General features: G+C 35.8%; 2 protein-coding genes across 9 annotated transcripts in view; one reads left to right on the top strand and one right to left on the bottom strand.

Annotated features, from left to right (window-relative positions):
- The window catches only part of LOC126969354 (major facilitator superfamily domain-containing protein 12-like), a 57,218-nt gene extending 51,528 nt beyond the window's left edge, over nt 1–5,690 (top strand). The window contains exon 9 of the mRNA XM_050814725.1: nt 5,681–5,690. The gene's annotated coding sequence lies outside the window, so the exon portion shown is untranslated. The remainder of the gene's footprint in view (nt 1–5,680) is intronic.
- The window catches only part of LOC126969351 (sodium/hydrogen exchanger 7), a 34,013-nt gene continuing 15,093 nt past the window's right edge, over nt 1,317–20,236 (bottom strand). Inside the window, exons 7-16 of one of the 8 annotated variants that reach the window (XM_050814711.1) lie at nt 18,603–18,703; nt 16,095–16,297; nt 15,568–15,679; nt 12,925–13,084; nt 12,271–12,322; nt 10,244–10,273; nt 9,572–9,631; nt 7,813–8,001; nt 6,935–7,018; nt 1,317–5,065 (exon numbers count right to left, since the gene is read on the bottom strand). In XM_050814711.1, coding sequence (XP_050670668.1) covers nt 5,000–5,065; nt 6,935–7,018; nt 7,813–8,001; nt 9,572–9,631; nt 10,244–10,273; nt 12,271–12,322; nt 12,925–13,084; nt 15,568–15,679; nt 16,095–16,297; nt 18,603–18,703 — 1,057 coding nt within the window. In that variant the 3' untranslated portion in view covers nt 1,317–4,999. Of the gene's footprint in view, nt 5,200–6,934; nt 7,019–7,812; nt 8,002–9,229; nt 9,305–9,571; nt 9,635–10,243; nt 10,274–12,270; nt 12,323–12,924; nt 13,085–15,567; nt 15,680–16,094; nt 16,298–18,602; nt 18,704–20,236 lie in introns of all 8 variants that reach the window. The other 7 variants (XM_050814710.1, XM_050814712.1, XM_050814714.1 and 4 more) reach the window with 7 other exon arrangements.

The following is a 20,236-nucleotide window of genomic DNA, read 5'->3' as shown; positions in this document are numbered from 1 at the left end:
TTTATTATGCGAATGCTATAGAGAGCGTAGGATCATGTAGGATAAGTGTAGCACAGAACTGAGACAGAAGTAGTCAACAAATTCAATCTCGACGGGTGATAAAGATTCGGAGATGAAAAACATCGATCCAGTGATTAAGAGTTATTTATTTTTCTCAATATTGATTCCTTTAGAATTCTTTTTGTTGTCATTTCTATAATACTAGACACTACTACCGCTTCGGAACTAAATGGCGCTCTGAGTGAGAAGAAGCCCCGCAAGAAGCTCTCCCAGCATTTATTTTGCGCTCTTTTTTAATCAAATCTACAATATTGTAATGTCATTGCTATTGCTATAAAATAATCATAATCTAGTCCGAGGCTGTCGGATCACTTAGATATTCAGCTGTGCATAGTATGATTTAGGACAGAGCCATTTTTTAATAAAACATGTAAATTTATGACTGAACAGTGGCTGGGACTTTATTATAAAAGTGTATACATTTATTGTTCATATAAAGACTACAAATGCAGTTGCGTTGTTCACCTGTGTTTTTTGTTTGTATATTTTATTATAACACCGCTACTTCTATCTCAGAGCGCCATTAATTGTTTCCGAAGCGGTGGTAGTGTCAGAAATGACATCAAAAAGATTTCTAAAGGAATCAATTTTGAGAAATGCCTTTTATACCAAATTTTGATGATGTCAACAATGCTTTCACTAAAGTTGTACATTGGTAAATAAGCTAATAACTTATTACTTACCTAATGGTAATAAAACGAAGTGCATTTAATTTACCTTACGTTAAATAAGTTTCAATCGTCGTATAGCTTGAAAATGGGCTATTAGATACATTTAGTTGATATCGCTATTTTTTTGACATAACGTTAGATGCCAAACTCCAACAGAGCCCTCATATAGGCAACTTAGTGAGCAGACTTAGTTCTGTTTCATACGTCGCGTAGTAAAAAAGATTCGAACCCTTTTCCCTAACACACATTGAGACTGCAAGATTGATTTATTTTAGTACATTTAGTGTAATATTTTAATTTCACAGCATTATGTCAAATGCTATATTTTTGTGGGGTAATGCTGCTGATATTGATTCTATTTTTGTGCAGCAGAAAAATAGATTTTTAGGCTAAGTATTTATGAAGTGCTAAATTTAAAGGTTTTAAAATAATGAAGTTTTCGTTTCGAAGGAGTTTAACTACAAACACCGCGACATGAGAATTTTATATATTAGATAGACTGTCATTGCTCTACATAATATCTGTTTATCTATTCCTCGGGTTCGATAAGTAGAATTCAATATTACTACGCATATTAAAACACTATTTCTCAGAGAAAAATTTATTAAATATTTCAAATTTGTTTCAATAAAAATTCAGTGGTAAGTAGTATTCAAGTATATTAAAAATGTATATATATAAAACTATGTTTCTGTAACAAACAATTGCTATCTTATCACTTCTCATTAATTACAAATTTAAAATACTTTATTGATAATAATGTGAAAAAATTATAATTATTTTTCAGCGTTCGCCCACATAAACTCACAGAAGGAATTTTATATTAGCAATATTTATATATATACACTTTGAATATTAAATGATAACAAAGACACAAAAGCGAAAAGCTTTTAACATTCTCATAATAATTATAAGATAAATAAATATAATTCCATCATAGTTATACAACCGATAGAAACAGGTTGTAGTTATGTATAATAGGAGTGATTTATTAAGATTTTCTACAAAATATTTACATTTCTGCAGCACACTGCCGATGGCAACATACTACAGATGCGGTGCAAGTTATAATGCACTCTGTTTGAAAAAAAGTAAATTCACTACATATATATTTATGTACTTCTACATAAAGACTACCTACTAATTACAGTAATTAGGGGAGAAAAAAGCAAGAAACGTTTCTACACGGCCGCATTATCTCTGGACCTCGATGGAACATTAACCCCCCTCCCCTCCCGTTCCGCTTTTACCTCCTCGTGCTTGTCCTGTTGAGTCAGTACGGTTTGCAGTTACATAATACATGTGGTGATATTTTCGTGCAGTTTCAGCATAGCATATTCAGAGCAGTGATACTGCTTTTTTTTGTAGTTTTAATTGTTACGCTTTTTGTTAATAGTTCTGTAGTTTCTGTTATTCTATTTCTAGTACTGCCAGAAAAATAAATATTTTTTCCCATTTAACCCAGATTCTTTCTTTGATTTTTAATCATTACAATAATAATAATCAGCATCACAACACAACACCTTTACATCAATATATAATACTGAAAAAATAAATCGTTTATTTATTAATAATAATATCCTAGTGATGCTTGTTTTGCACACCGTAACAAAGCAAGAATGTGACGTCATCGACGTCAGGTCCAGAGATAATGTAACGGGTAGTACCTCCTGACACGACTGTCTTCAGTATAGATGTTATTTTGAATTCAACAAAATGAATGGAAATTACAATAATTTATACTCTTTTTTAATCATAAAATGTAACAAATCGAGTAAAATGTTCATCATACTGAACCACGCCATGGGCTCATCCCTTAAAGACTATGTTACGTCCCAGTATTTGAATAACTTCATTTAATTTAGTGCCGCTAAGCCAAGCTAAGTTGGCTCCGTATGTCAGTATTGACGGCTAGTAAGTTATAATAAGTAGGTATTATAAGGCTTAATGGTGGTAACAAAGGGTGAATACCGTAAATTTCTACTAAATGGCCGCCAATTTTAAAAAACAAACATAATATACTTTCACGAGACGAAACAAAAAACAAATAACATTTTATGCGCATTCTATATTGATACAAATTTAATATTGTTCAACCCTGATGTATTTCAATAATTGGATACATTTAAGACAAACTAAACCGCAAATTACTTTTATCACGCGCATTAGAGCATAAAAGTTAACAATATTCTTAGCTCTAAAGTTTTTGTATTTATTTTATTACGTCTATTCAATGGAGGGTGGGGTTCAATGCTGTTGCATATTTCACAATAGGGCTGTCACTCAAAACATTATATTTCAATATGAGTGTCCGAACCAAAAATAATATATCAACGGTTTGAGTTTGTTCCGTTTGTTTATTTAGCTACTGCTTTTATTCTTCTGTTAAGATACTGTACCTATAATACACAGAAAATACACACACAAATCAAGAAGGGGCAAAGCAACTAAATAGTTGTCTCTCTTCGCACACATAGACATAGAAAGAGACGACAAAATATTAACACACGCTCGTTTCATATAACTTTACATAGAATGTACAATTAAACAACCAAAATGAAATAATGTGGACGTTTTAAGGAGTTTTTCGTTAAATAAAGTCTACACTGTACCTGCTTCAGTTTTATAAGAATATTTCGTTTAATTGGACTCATAGGAACATTACATTTCGGGAGACCACTCCCGAATTGCTAGAAGAATATTTGCCTAATTTATTTAGCATACAATCATAGTAATTGCACAAATAATTTACTCTCTAGATAGACTGACAGCTGAGCTGTAGAGCTGTCATGCACACTAAAGTAATAGCCTGGCCATTTGTTATGCGTTGCCTAACAGCAAGAGTTTCTATCTAGACGTATAAATTATCTAAGGCTGGGTTGCACCAACTAACTTTAGCAATAACAAACATGTTAAAGTACCGGTTAAGCAAAAAATGGGTTGCACCATTTGACAATTTTCAGATGACGTTATAACTTCAACCGTAACCGTCCAATCTTCGCCGGTTAACGGCCGTTTTCAATAACCTATCTATCCTTAGTTTAACTTACTAGAGGTGAGATCTATCGTTTTACGCTTACTTAAATTTCAATAACCTATCGACATAAAGCATTGGACTATAACTATGTTAGACATTACTATGGATAGATAAGATCTTGTCATTAAACGGTGACAGCAATGTATCCGTAACTAGAGATACGTTATTCAAAACGGCCGTAAAGCTATTGTTAATGTTAAATAGCGACCTGGATATTGACTTGATATTTCACTTTTTAACTTTAACTATGCCAAGGAATACGAGAAGGATGTAAAAATGTGTAAAAGTCAGCGTTACTGTTAAAGCTAAATTTGACTTAATCCTTAACCCCCTTATTCATAATGGTCCGGTAACTTTAAACAGCCGCTAAGGAGTGTTTTTTCTCATTCTGACTTAGGTCAATAGAAGAAGACAGAGTGAGAATGAGCAATGCTTTAAGTTAGCAGACTATTATGAATGAGGGGGTAAATGTAAAAGCTAGTATGTTGCAACCCAGCCTAATAGTCATTGTAATAATGCAGCTAACTACTAAATAGTAGTTAGCTGCATTATTACATACAATTCATAAATATGAAAGAAAAAAAAAACAAAACTTCTGGTCAGGTCATTTCAATGCCCCGTGCCTCAGCACCGAATACATACTATCATAAATGCATTATATATTGCACAATCAAGTAGAAGTTTAAGTTATAGCTGCATTATGGTGCGGTTACCTTCTCCGATAACACCCGTGGTTCCACACGTTACGTGGTTAAAACATTTTCTAAAAACCTTAAAAGCTACTAAAACACCTAAGATGTACATATTTTAAGAAATTTGCAATAGAAAACTGTTCATACATAATAGAATGTCTTTTATATAGACGTCAAATAAACTAAGTACTAAAATATTATCTACAAATTTTATATTTTTTACTTTTGAAGCTACAATTTGAATAACATTTAAATAAATATCAGAGGGCCTACCATCAACTTTTAATAAGCGATGCGATTCCGATGCAGTTCAGTTTAGGTACCTAAACTGAATCACTAATCATTGCGATTTAATCGGTTGATTTGACGTCAACCTAAATTAGATAGCTCTAATCACGTCGTGGTACGAAATAGCAAAGCAGTTCATTTTAGGTTGCCAATTGAATCGCAATAAGAGTTCATGGTAGGCCCGCAGGTGAATAATCTTAAAATTAGAATTTAAAATTCGTGGCACATAGAGTATAAATTAAAAGCATTTTTTATATATTACTCCCTGTTATTCCGTCGACAGAAATCCGCGTATCCACAAGTCCTGGCCAAAATTGCTGCGTGCAATAATAGAGAAAAGTATTAATTTTCTAAAGTTTCCTAAAAAATAAGACCTTATATCACAGCCGTGGGATGTCTATAACTAAAAATTTCATATATTGCCATATCCGTTCCGTACACTAAATGTAAGCTGAAACCAAAAATATAAAATTAAATAAACATTCAACAAATACTGTACAATGGGGTGTAAAAAAAACAAGTTGGTTTGTTCGTATTCAAATGAAATTGATAGAAAACTGGTAGAATTCCATATAATAACTGCCAAATCCTTGTGACAACCCGATGTCAAGTTTATCTTTATGTTATCTTGGTCACTACAGAATTACATGACAGGGAGAAGTAATTTTAAACTCGGAGTAACTTTACATTGCGTTTATTAATAAGCTAGTACACGTTAGGTTTGAAAACATACGTATGGGCGTACGGAAACCTCGAGGTAGATAAGCTGTGGGTTGTTAATCACCCATCGCGACTCTATATTTATTATGTACATATATTTCTTTCATCGTTTATTTGAATGGTATATACGTTTTCTCAAACACGGAGAAGTATAAAGTTAAACAGGCACCGCTGAAAATCAGTGCTGTTTCATAGCCACGGCCGTGTCACAGATAATCCTGACTCGGTGACCATTTCCTGCACTGCACAGGAACTCTCTAACATTAAATCAACTTCTATTTAAATACATTCTTTTTTGGTTTGTTTTGTACTTTTATCTTTTTTTATTAAGTGTAACCTGTGAGTGTTTTGTGAAATAAATGTTTTTCTTTCTTCTTTATATTTTTTTTTAGATAAACAAGAGAAACATACATGTTGAAGAGGTTGCGGGGTAGCCCTAACATCATTCTGCAAACCATTGTTAGTCATTACGATGCGCTAATTATAAAGGCAAAGGCATTTATACGGCTTTATATGTCTGTTTAATTATAATTATATTCTAAATTAATTTATTAAGGGCATTTACTGATAATTATTATGGAATTATTTTCTGAAATAAAATTATTATTATATTACACCTAGGTGTCTAATTAAGCAAAGCAAGTAGAAAATTCTTTCTTGCGTCATTGGTCCTCGTCCTTACAGGCACAAATAAAAAGTATATTATTCGCGCGCCTCAGCCCTGAATAAGAGTATGTAAATCGTACAGGTCGTAAACTGATCTATCAATGTGTTACAAATCCAACGCAGTTTTATTATCGGACAGCTAAAGTAGTATTTCTTTAAAAGGTGACTAGGTGAAACTTTTGTCTCCTAAACCCCCCTGGCCGGGAAAGAATCCAAGTAGATGCAAACATTTGTATGATGGAAATATGAATTGTTTGTTTTCTGGTATGTATGGATATTATCTGTCATGTTTTTATTTGGGGGGCTTTTACCATAATCGCCACGCTTGGCAGGCGGGTTGGCGATCACAGTTGATGGTGGTGCTTTCTTGTACAGAGACTGCTGCCCATCCTCCGTTTTTTGTAACCCTTAGTCGCCTCTTACGACACCCATGGGAGATGGGGTGGTGCTATTCTGGTTCGATTAACCAAACGCACACGGACCGATGATCTAGTCAAAATCGCCGGAATAAGTTGGATGAGGGCAGCGCAGGACCGACCGTTATGGCGACCTTTGGGGGGAGGCCTTTGTCCAGCAGTGGTCGTCTTCCGGCTGATATGATGATGATGATATTGTATTAAAAATATCGTTATCTTGCTCTTCTCTAGTTTCTGGCTTAATAGCTGGTGAGAAATTTTCTCCATTATAAACTAAATTGAATGAAAAGTCATTGTCCATTCCCTAGGGAACTTCTAGAAGTTTCTATACACCCCATTGTACCGGTACATTTAATTAATATGGGAAATATAAGTGAGAAGCACCTGAGGATCAATACTTGACGGAGCTGACTGCACCTCATCGATGCACAGGTCAGAATCAGAGTCAGTTCTGCGCAAACCATTGTGCTGAAAAGAAAAATAAATTAAATATAACTTACTCGTTTTTTTTTATGGAAAATGAGGACAAACGAGTGTATGGGTCACCCGGTGTTAAGTGCAATAAGGACAATTGCAGCTCCGACTTAAAATCAGGAGTATAAAACTCAAAAATCAAGGTTTCGTACTCGGCAATATTTTGCTCCAAAAGATACAAAAAATAATTAAAATTGAATGGGAAATAACGGAGCATATTAAAGGAAACAAGTGGTCGCATAGAGACTAGAGGTCGTTTGTTTAAGATTGTAGCTAACTATGCTATTCCATGTTTATCAATAAGTATGTACACCTCTATAGTCGGCTAATTTTGACATAAGAAATGTTGAAACATTTGTAGTCTGTGTTCGCGAGTTTGTTATTGTCAGTTAGAAACACCCACGGTAAGATGGCGGGAAATCATAGTCAAAATGACATCAGATATACACATATTATAATGGGTGCCAAATTTGTTCTTGGATACAATCGCTCTCTCGATACTTCCACTATCGCTCAAAGAGATTCGTCCATTGATCAGATTATTGTGTTTCGGTCTGAAGGGCACTGTAGCTAGTGAAATAACTGGGCAAATGAGTGCGCTCAGAATTTTTGGGGTTTTTCAAGAATACTGAGCGGTACTGCATTGTAATAACAATGGCGTATCAATTACCATTAGCTTAGCGTCCTGCTCGTCTTGACCTTTATTGTCATATTAAGGTAGTTTAACTGCGGTAACAGGAGCTCCTACTCTATTTATAATAAAAGATAAAAATATTATTTGTACTAACCCCGTCACTGAACTGCCTAGTGGTAGTCAACAGCCGCGCCAGAGGTCCCATGAAAGCCGGCATAGTTTCCGTGAGCGGTGGTCTAGAATGGGTCAGCAATGGTTTCAGAAGGCGCGAGTCTAGAGCCCCCCAGAGTTTAGCGAGGCGTGCCTTTTCTGTGCCAGCGTCACCACTTCCACGTTGCGAGTCCTTTGATAAGAATAATATGAAAAAAAATATTATATATTAATAAAAAAGGTTGACGAAAAAAGCGATTCACTCGATTGTTTGAAACGTGCAGACAATACAGATGACGGCTACAATCTTGTAAAAACGGAGATAGCCGAAGCCGGATTATACGTCGTCACCAATCGCCATACTGTAATTACTTAATTAGTACACATTTCATACTAAACTAAATTTCAATTTTTACTTAGGCTGTCCTGCCTCGTATTACGTAGTATTTACATCCTCTTTGGTTCTCAATACAGTTCTCACGCACTATAACGATAGACGCAGAAGTAACTGCTGCTTTATGTAGAAATAAGAGTTATATAATCTGTGAGCCCTAGAAGTGAACCGACTCAATGACACAGCGGGACGCCGGATAAAGAAAAAGATTGTCTTCGGAAAATACAAAATTGGTAATTTTGTATGTAAAAATGTATTCATATCTCACGAACGACAATATTTCCCTTTCAACAATATTGAAATATTATATATAATTAATTAAGCATAGCCAGAAAGTAAACCCAGTTTAAAATGGCCATTAATGTATTAGTTCAAATTAACATGGTACACGCGGTTATAAATTAAATGTTTTATGAAATAATCATGATGAAGGATTATTTTTAATAATATAATTTGACTCGTAAGGTTTCAAACATCAACTAACAACAATAGGTTATTATAGCATCCATTACACTTTAGTATTTCAATGGAAGTAACATTTATGATAGTTATTATTGTAGAACTTGTGACTATTACGAACTTCTCAAAGGTACAATAAAGTATAATGGATATCTTTAAACGTTTTCGGCATTACAAATAAACTTGGTATAAAGTTCTACCTTAGAATAAATCAAGAATATGCAAAATATTAACTATATCGCTGACAACACTGTCAATACAATAATTCTTGGCCTATGTACTTGCATCCCGTGCCACTAAATAAACTAAAAAAAAAATCTGAAGTTTTCCGATTGTTAGGCAGCCTTGCAAATAAACGCGGGAAGCACTAAACGTTGGAAATGTCAAATGTAATGTCTATTTAGTAAATATTTTGCATATTCTTGCCTTATACTCAGGTGTAACTTTAAACTAAGTTAATTTGTAAGGTAGTTACGAGTTTATTTAAAATACCAGTGGAATAAATAATAGACATTAAATGAGGAAAAATAAAAATGAGTGAAATATAAGAAGAATAAAAGTTACATACTTCAGGGAACTCTAGTTGCCAAGGCATTTTAACTCCGTTTTCTCCTTTGCCCCACTTAACTACCATGCGGCCAGTCTAGATATTGAAATCAAATAAATAGAAAAAAAAATACATGCAACTAAGCATTATTATAGTATGAATTTGTTGCTGATTCAATATATATTGCATGCATATGCTGCAATGAATTGTACTTGATGACATATTATATGTATATGTTTAAGAAATAAGGAGTATTAGAACAAACATGCAAAGTATATTAAATATGCCATAAAAGGTATAGTATGTAAGTATTATTAGTAGCCATCAAAATTTCCGCATGCTATAAAATATGCTTGTACCAACCCGGTCGAAGTTTGCGGTTCGTTCGTCCATATTTTGAAGACTCAAACTAATTTCAGGCGGCTGCTGACAAATTAACAAATTAGACCTCCATCATATTATAATAATACAGCATATATTTTATGTATACGGAAATTTTTCTGGTTCCCACGCACATTAAGTAAGGTAGTAAGCATTTCTGTGATAATTTTGCGATCCAAAACCCAAAAAGTTAGTGTTTTTTTTTTAATTTATATAATGTCTAATTTAACAGGTGACCCAAGATCTGATACGTACCTCTGTCAAAGGATAAGTTTGGCTATACAAAGAGGTAACGTTGCCAGCTTCATGGGCACCTTACCTGCCGATAGCGATCTTAATGATATTTTCTATTTGTAATTAATTAATTTTGTTAGATTATTTAAGTTTTATTTTATTATTATTTATATAAATAGCTTTATTAATTATTAAGTCATATGTAAATAACATGAATAAAGTTATAGGTATAATTTAATGTCTTCGATGATTTATAACAACCTCTGGAAGGTTCCTATAGCACAATTTTGCAATACAATATGCTTAATTCATTACTAAATGTAACGTTATCCCGATAATATGGAATATGACAATGGATTATGGTCAGTAATGAAAGCACACGGACGTTAAGACCAGCTATCCCCCACAACATATACATACCGGGCTGCCGAACTCCGTGGCCTGGTACAGCTGCCACAATAATTACTTGTTAATCACATGCGCGGCACTTTTGAGGTACGGTACGCATATATGCACACAAACACATAATATTAATTTTATCGTCTACAATAAGCGTTGATTTATGTGTAGGTTTTGATTGAAATTATTATAATTGGGCTCCAATAAAATAGATCTATTCTATCAAAAAATACGCAAGTTAGTCATCCGACAGCACAAGCCCACGGCTTCAAAGGACCAAAAATACATACACCGATGACGGTAACCAAAACCACACACATGTTGATGTTTGATATAAAAAACTCACAAACGATAAAATGAAGAACAAATGCTACAAGATTACTAAAGAACGGCAACGTGGTGGAGTCGAAATCGTCGTCGATGTGCGTCTACGGTGCTTCACACTCGTAAAACATTTTCAGACGAATTTTATATCTTTTACACCAGAGTTATAAGGTATTAGCGACGGAACTTGAACTCTGCCTGTCACAGTAGGCGCATAATCTAAATCGTAGCGTAATGCAATGAGACTTAGGCTTTTAGGATCTATAGAGCGTATTTGGACCTTACTCAGACTTTACCTACGAAAAACTTAACTGAGTTTAAGCTTAGCGCAATCGTTGATTACGTTTTTATAGTCAATTGACATCTGGTCTCAGACAGCCCAATGCAAAAGTCAAGTTCACGTTTTTCTCACACTCAGCTAAGTTTAACGTGAGTAAAGTCAGAGCAAAGACTAAGTTCGCTATTTAGATCTCAGCTTAAAGATAGTATGTCCTAATGCACTTGTGCCACCGATGGTGCGATTGCGATTATCAACTCATGGTAAGATCATTTCGGGTCTCGAAAGCGGATTCAGCGCTGAGATTATCAAATTAGTTATATATATCATTATTATATGTTTTGTTGTATATACTAGTCGCGCCACACTTTCAGGTGCGGAAATTAGATGCACTGCTCTCTGTGATCAAACAATCATACATTCGACTAGAGAATGCAAAGTTGAACAAGTTGAAAAAGTTCACTAGGCGATCAGAAACATTCAACTCCAAGCGGCCATTTTAACTTTAGTGCGAGAAATCACCGTCGCACTAGTTAAGGAACTCTAATATTCACAAATAAGCTTTGTCTACAAGAATAACAAAAACAAACAATTTAGATCTGCGTTAATGTATTGTTGAAATCAAATTCATATATTTTATTTTCATAATAGGATTTAAAATCACTTATTGAACGCCAAAAATTACCACCTATTCGAAATAGTACATTTCTTAGAACTGGAAAGAATCGTAGAATAAAATTTATAATGAAAAAAAGCCTGAGGGCGTTCGCTCCATTCCCAGTCTGTGGTATCATTAAAAAATTCATTTATGTTATAGAAACCTTATATTATTATTATTATACCACCAAACGATTGACTTGTTATTGTGCCTGAATAAATATATTTTTAAAGTGTTTCGTTGTTGGTTACTTAAATCGCTACAGTCCAGGGAAAAAACTATAGGAACTACACTCGCTATTGGGTCTGTGATCGGGGAAAAGTGCCGTCGGACGATTTCTTTTTATAATTTTACGCTGTCCTGTCGCGTCCTTTTCGAGAAGCTTAGTAGATAGTGCATAAAACAGCAATTGCAACTCTAATACTCATATATGAAGGTGTTGAATTCAGCGAACATATCCCAAAATCGGTGCGAATCGATAACGAATGATTTGGTTTTGACACAGTATGAATGTGCAATGACGACCTTGACATAACATGTCAAAATTTGTATGCCAACACTACATGAGTGCACAATGTTACAAAGCGAGAAGATAATATAAATATTAGCTTTACCAAAGACAGAAAATTATTAAAGCCTTTAACACACCTTTAAAAATCTCTAGAATAGTTACAGAATTATATATTATCTATTTCTATCACCTATTTCTTTTTTTTTAAATAATAATACTTTAATAGTGCCGTGCATCAAAATATACATATCTAATAAACTATGTTAATGAATACTTACATTCCTGACATCTCTGTACGGTAGTGCGTCACTTTCATCGCTCTGACCTTGACTGCATGAAAGAAGAAGAATAAAAACACAAAGTTATCAAAGAAGTTCTGTTAAACCTAAAGGGAGATTCCAAGAGTTATGAAAAACCGATTAAGCATTTTATGTGGTGTTCAGTGACAAACATATGTACTATCGATGAAATTGAATAGTGACCCATCTTAATTTCATTTTCCTACAGTCTTAATAAGCAAGTAGGTCAAAATACAAGGCAGTGCAAAAATAGCTATTTGTTCAACAAGTGAGCAAGTTATTTTTTGCTGCGAGTGCTGACTTTAAATCACGAGCGTAGCGAGTGATTCTACTAGATTTAGACTACTGAGGTAGTGAGTGATTTAAAGTGTTATAGGTTGCAGTAAGAGAATCAATTAAGATAATAATTTTTTGTGAGAATGAGATAATACGCAAGGCTAAAATGAGTTTCGGAACGCACCGGACCGCATAGTCTATTTTTTTAACGCGGATTAATTCCCGGATGTATGGTCACGTGGGGTTCGAAATTTAAATCACTTTGCCTCACGCTCGCAGCAGAAGCGTTTTTGCTGCGAGTTTTCACGTCGCAATAGCGCCCTTTTCGTGCTGGAGAGGTGAAAATATATAAGTTACCCGGTAGGTATCCGCAGATATGCGAGCGCGTGTGTGGCCGCGCCCCCTTGCAGCACGACGGTCGCGATCACGATGAGTGATGTGGTGGTTAACATGGCCTGCCGCGCCTCTGACACCGTGTTGCGGATGGCCAGAGCGAAAGACATGGCCCCTCGCAGACCTGCAATATTATGTTATTTGTTATAGCATGGGTAGGTACAGTTGGAATCCACTTAGACGAGCAGGACGTACAGGTGATGGTAATTGATACGCCCTGCCCTTTACAATGCAGTGCCACTCAGGATTCTTGAAAAATCCCAATAATTATGAGCGGTACTAAAATTATTGAGCTCGTCACCTTGAGACATAAGATATTAAGTCTCATTTTCCCAGTAATTTAACTAGCTATGGCGCCCTTTAGACCGAAACAATAATGCTTACACATTACGGCTTCACGGCAGAAATAGGCGCCGTTGTGGTACCCATAATCTAGCCGGCATCCTGTGCATAGGAGCCTCCCATTGGTCCGTTAGTAATATAAGTTTAAAGTTAACAATACTACTCGTACGAACACGAGAAACGATATTACACACAATAAAGAGTTAAAATAGCTAAAACACATAACCAACAGCGCGAACGCGGGCATTTCTCAACGCCCGGCGAAGCGACCTTCAAACTTCCGTCAGCGCCTCTAACGGTCGCTCTACGTAACATTCACTCCGATAATTAATAACTCCTTAAGGCAGTACCACACGCTATATATTTTTTTATGAATGTAATTTATGGACAAACGAGCGTACGGGTCACCTGATGTAAGTGCTCAACACCAGAGGAAGGCCTTTAAAAAAGGTGTAAGCGCTCTCTTTGAAGGTACCCATGTCGTATCGTCCCCGAAACACCGCACAAGGAAGCTCATTCCACAGATTTATAGTTCTTGGAACGAGCTCCTTGAAAACCGCACTATGTAGGACCGCCACACATGCATTAGTGGGGATGATATAATAATTTGTTGCGTATCGTGTGAATACTACTCCAAAATATCAAATAAGTAGTAGATTACAAGTAACGGCCTTTATGATAGCCAGAGAAATAAACGTGTTGTTTTAATTGGTTGTTGTTAACACACCTATCTACCTATTAACATATTGCACCATACTAATGTATGGTGCAACTACATCCAACCGTCAGGTACCATCGTCTACTGTTTCAGCAGAAGTGTCTCCTTTCGGTAAGTATGTCAGTTTGGTTCTATTTAAGAAGAAATACTACTTTCGCAGAACATAGACAAAGCGCGTCCTTTTTAGTACAAAACAGTTTATTACTAATTCATTTTGGATAAAGAGTTGCCACATTGTCATCACTCCCTCACACACCTAACAAAACCACACACAGCACAAATGTAACAAACTTCACAATCACTATATACCTACATATCTCTAACACTCACCTACACACTTCACCCAAAACTAAACACATAATATAATAATAATAATGTATACATTTCAAATCACATATCCTGTACAATTTTTTTAATGTCTTGTTATCAATTACCGTACTCTGTTTACTATTTAGATCTTTGTGCATGGAACATCAGTCCTTATTGTATTCGGAGAAGGGTGTTGTTAGCTGCGCTGCAGTTTATACTTTTGCAGCTATCATCGTTTTTACTTGTTTGTATTATCTTTGTTAAATTGCTCCAAATAAAAGTTTTTTATTTATTTATTTATTATTATTGTTGAATTTATTCTACTGACAAGCTAAAGACTAAACACTTTCGCAAGCACAGGTCGTGCTTGCGAAACTTGCTTCTATATAGGTATATACACTCATTGCATACATGAGGGGGTAAAGATTAGGTAATTGCATAAACTGCAGTTTTACCTAAATACTTCCCTTTATATCAGTACGGTAGGTAATAAAATTTAATAAGCTCTCATTCTGTTTTGCCTGGCAATTCCGTTACCTGTAATATTCATATTTAGTCACTGGAAGCACCTTTAATAGTTATTTATGCAACTGTTGTGTAATAAGGGGTATTAAAACATGAATGTGGGCATATCATGTGATAATAGTAACACATGGGTGTTTTAATACCTAATTATCAACAGTTGCATACAAGACTTTATCCAGACCCATAATAAAATACAATAACAAATATATTTTCATTTCTCATACTCGCAAAGTATTGTTGGGTAGAAAATGTTGCTTCCCTCCACAGAGAGGGAAAAACTCATACAAATTACTACCCACCCAAGGGCCGGAATGAGCTTTAAAAATAGAACTGCTGTCAGCTGTGTAGAGTTTTATGTAAAAGAAAAACTATTAAAAAAAATGCTGCGGCCATGTGACTTTCTAAACAGCCAGTGTGAACTTAGCACAAACTTCTTTGAGCGTAATAAGCCGCAACAATTACGCGGTGAGATCCATATATAAAATTCAAAAAGTCGACATAAATTGTCCTAATTTGACAATTATTTTAAATAGGTACTACTAATATTATTACATATTATCTGAATAGTTTAGATAAACAAATAGTTTTATTCTACTCATCTCGGACTATAGCCGCCCTTGCTGCGCTCGGGCGTCTAAATACCCCGGGAATTGACCCTCGATTAACAATCTACTATTGTGCACCAATCAATTAGATTCTTATAAACAACTTACCAGCAAAGAAGAGCATGTGTTGGAAATTCATTGGTATTGGAGGCTTCCGGCCCAGGTTCAATAGGAATGATAGTGGGTATATATTGATAGCCCGCCCCAGTATCGAAGTTAGCTGGATATACGTTTAAGAAATTATTAAGTCGTGAAAAGTTCAAATTTTTTTAAAAAATATATTTTAAAAAAATAAGTCGAACATAAAGACTCGAAAAAATACGTACATATTTACCATGTACAGTCGAACCTGGATAAGCGAGAGTTCAAGGGAGCACAATCTCATTCTCGCTTATAGAGGTTTCTCACTAACGCGAGTTTCTCGACTATAACTGAGTAAGTCCCAAGGTACACAGGCACACGTGTCCATTCGAAAAGAATGCGAGAAAACAATACAAAAACAATGGTAGAAAGTTCCACGAAAGTTAAGAAAGAGTCATAAAATAGCAGATAATAAATTTGTTTTGTCATCTGTTACTGTAAAAATTTAATTTTTCAAATTTTAATTTGTTCTTTACTTCAGTTAAAAAGGATACGAATCCAGCAATAATGAACCAGGGGTCGAAGTGATGTTTCGGAAACGTAAACATGGACACTCCGATGTATGTGAAGATGAAGTTCTCCGCTAAGAAATTGAGGAGTTCGAACAGCTGCTTAGTTCTGTTCCTGGAGTCCGCAGACAGATTATTGTACGTGTAATGTGCTTGGCAAATACCGCAGAACAGTACTGCTACAACACCTGGAAATAATCATAAAGTAATAATAATAATTATTAAAAAGTTAATTAAAGCTTATAAGTAATAACAATTTTTTATGACAATAAGGGACGAGACGAGCGGGACGTTCAGCTGATAATAATTGATACGCCCCGCCCATTACAATGCAGTGCCACGCAGGATTCCTGAAAAATGTTAAGTCTCATTTCTCCAGTAATTTCACTACCTACGGCGCCCTTCAGACCGAAACACAATAATGCTTGCACATTACTGCTTCACGGCAGGAATAGGCGCCGTTGTGGTACCCATAATCTAGCCGGCATCTTGTGCAAATCAGCCTCCCACTGGTTAAACTGAGCCTACTGAAGTTTCAATGCACTATAATATCTGGAAGGGAGAGAAAAATCGGGTCATCAACCTGACCATCAAGGCATGGGAGCATCCGTCATAACATGGGAAGATTCCACCTTCGCACGACACGCCACAAGTTAGGATATCATCCCCACCATCTGGATGTATGGCGGTCATCCACAGTGCGGCTTTCAAGGAGCTTTCTCCCTCGTACTACAAAGCTGTGGAATGAGCTTCTTTGTGCGGTGTTTCCGGGACGATACGACATGTCCCATGGGTACCTTCAAAAAAATCGCGTACACCTTCCTTAAAGGCCGGCAACGCTCTTCTGATTCCTGGTGTTGCAAGAGAATGTGGTCGGCGGTGATCACTTAACACCAGGTGACCCGTACGCTCGCTTGTCCTCCTATTCCATAAAAAAAAAGAGCATCCATTAATTATGTAAGGCGATTTTGGTGATTTTTCAACCGCTCTTGGTTGTTAAGCAACTATATGCTAGCGTATACACAAACATAGCGTGCGAGACAGAGACATCTCTAACGGAGAAACGTCAAGATAGAAAGGGTAAGCGCATCTATTTCGACTGTAACCGAAGTGTTCCGAAGAGCTGTTTAACCTGATTCCTGCCGCCGAATTCCACCTTCGCACGATACGCCACAAGTTAGGATATCATCCCCACCATCTGGATGTGTGGCGGTCCTCCACAGTGCAGTTTTCAAGGAGCCTTCTTACTCGTACTGCAACGCTGTGGAATGAGCTTCTTTGTGCGGTGTTTCCGGGACGATACTACATAGGTACTTTCAAAAAAAGCGCGTACACCTTCCTTAAAGGCCGGCAACGCTCTTGTGATTCCTCTGGTGTTGCAAGAGAATGTCGGCGGCGGTGATCACTTAACACCAGGTGACCCGTACACTCGTTTGTCCTCCTATTCCATAAAAAAAAACGATTTTGATTGACAACTGGTAAAGAGCCAAGTTTTGCATTAGTATTTTGAATATTATTAATCTAGCTAACGCACTAGCGCACGAAAATAAGGGACGAGACGAGCAGGACGTTCAGTTGATGGTATTTGCTACGCCCTGCCCATTACAACGCAGTGCCGCTCAGGATTGAATTTATTAATTTGTATGTCACTTTGTGTTAGTTTGCATGCATTGTGCAAAATAGAGGTTAACAGTCAACCTCAATTACATTCGACGTTTCACAGCTGTCATAGTCTATCTAGACGTATAAATGTTCTAAGTTTCTTTTATTGTGCCCGTAAGCAGCCTTATTTCATTCTGGTAAGTCCACAGACCTGGTACTAAGTTTTTTTTAAGTTTGGGGACAGACCTCTCTTTATACTGGGCTGCTATTAGCAGATATTCTCTAGAATCACTTTCCAGTAGTATTTAACGGTTTAAACGTTAAATACTAAAAACAGCAGTGACAGCTACGAGTTTCTATGACAGTAATCACGACCATTGTGTTTATGAAGTATGCTTACAATGAATTCAAGCTCTAAAGGTTGATTCATCCAATAAACGATAACTTTTTTCGATACAGTTTATTATTTATTACTTTTTTTGATATATTTGATATTATTTAAACACGTTTCATATATTGGATGCTGCGCATTAAGAACTAATTTGTTTTATATATTACAGCTATTGTAAAATACTCTATTGATTGAATACAGTGACCGTTGAGTTTCTTGTATGTTCTTCTCACGAGTTCTGCTTTTTCCGAACATATGGTTGATTCAGAAATCTAATAGAGATATTTATAGTGACGATTCAAAAGCGCTTAGTTTAACCCCCTTATACATAATGGTCCGCTAACTTAAAACAGCCGCTACAGAGTGTTTTTTCTCATTCTGACTTAGGTCAATAGAAGAAGACAGAGTGAGAATTAGCAATGTTTTAAGTTGGCAGACTATTATGAATAACGGGGTAAGCCTTAGCCAAATTAATTAAAGTTTATTTGACTTTCACTCACCTGTTAGTTCACAAACTTCGGCGATCAGAAAAGCAGCGTACGACATGAGCACGAATAGAGCCGACTCCAGCAACGGCCAATCACGAACGTGTGTGTACTTTGTCATGTACGCGCTGAGTTAAGGAAAACATTCGGAATTCTGTTTGATTCATTAAACTATTTATAAGGATTTGATTGCTGTTGTGACCCTGAGCTGTTATGATTATTGGGATAAATATAGCTTAGCAGTTATAACTAAGCGTTAAAACAGTGGACTAAAAATTGTCCCTTGAATCGTCCTCATGGCGTAAGCAAGTAATAGTCAGTTTGCAACTGGAACATTTGATTGGTTGTTTTTATGTATGACTGGACACTAAGGCTGTGATCTAGAGACCCTACTCAGACTTCAATTACGTAAAACTTAGCCGAGTGTTTTGCATTGGGCTATCTGTAAAAACGAAATCAATGATCATGCTAAACTTATACTTAGCTACGTTTTATTTAAGTAAAGTCTGAGAATTTAGTTCGGTCTTATAGACCTCAGCCTAAGATATCGGCCTGTCCCCTTCTCAACAGGCACATATATACATATCAACTTATATAAGTATACTATCTGGATATGTGCTATTCCGATGAATGTTCGGCTATGGACAAAGCACGCATCTTGAAGTACTTTCTTCCACTCACAACCATAAATTGAAATGGTATTCTCCCGGCCCAGTTTCCTTCGATAATATGACATGGGTACGTTCAGAGAAAGCCTGTGGAAGGCAGTGATGACTTAATTATTAGATGTCCCGCAAGTTTAACAACAAGCTTTTATTTATTACTTAAAAAATTCAAAACAAATTGAGAGAAATTGATGTACTTTAATTTCGCCCTATCCTTTTGAATAATTGTATGTTTTGTCTAATATATAAAATTCCCATGTCGCGGTGTTTGTAGTTAATATCCTTCGAAACGACTTGACCGATTCACATGAAATTCTGAGTGCATATTGGGTAGGTTTGAGAATCGGACATCTATTTTTCATCCCCCTAAATGTTAAGGGTTGTCCACGCCAAATTTTTTTGACATTTTTTTTAAGTTTGATTATGAGTGAGCATTAAAAAATACATACAACTTCAAATTTTCACCCATCTAAGATGAACAGTTACTTTTGTATAGCGATTTTAATATCGGCAATACAACGTTTGCTGGGTCAGCTAGTAATTTATAAAATGCATTTTAGACACCAAATGTCAATGTAAACTTATTTCGTTCAATTTAAGGCTGAGATCTATAATAATACAGCGTACTTAGACGTTGCTCAGACTTTACTTACGTGAAACTTAGCTGAGTATAAGCATAGCATATTCTTTAATTTCGTTATTATACTCATATTGAGAGCTGAAATTACACTGATCTTAAGCTTAGAGAGCTCAATGGAAAAGTCAAGTTCGCGTTTTATTACACTCACCTAAGTTTTTGTAAGTAAAGTCTGAGCAATCTAAGTAACGCTCTTTAGATCTACGCCTAAGATATGTGTCACAACACAAATTACAGAACACTACTAGAAGTGACTGCGAGAAACATTATTACCTACGGATTAACCACGTGCCAAATTCGAGAAAATTTAACAGTACCCACATAAACGAATATTCAAATTCCTGCGA

This window comes from Leptidea sinapis, chromosome 18, assembly GCF_905404315.1.
Source record: "Leptidea sinapis chromosome 18, ilLepSina1.1, whole genome shotgun sequence".
NCBI lineage: Eukaryota > Metazoa > Arthropoda > Insecta > Lepidoptera > Pieridae > Leptidea > Leptidea sinapis.
This window is presented reverse-complemented; position numbering and strand designations above follow the sequence as displayed.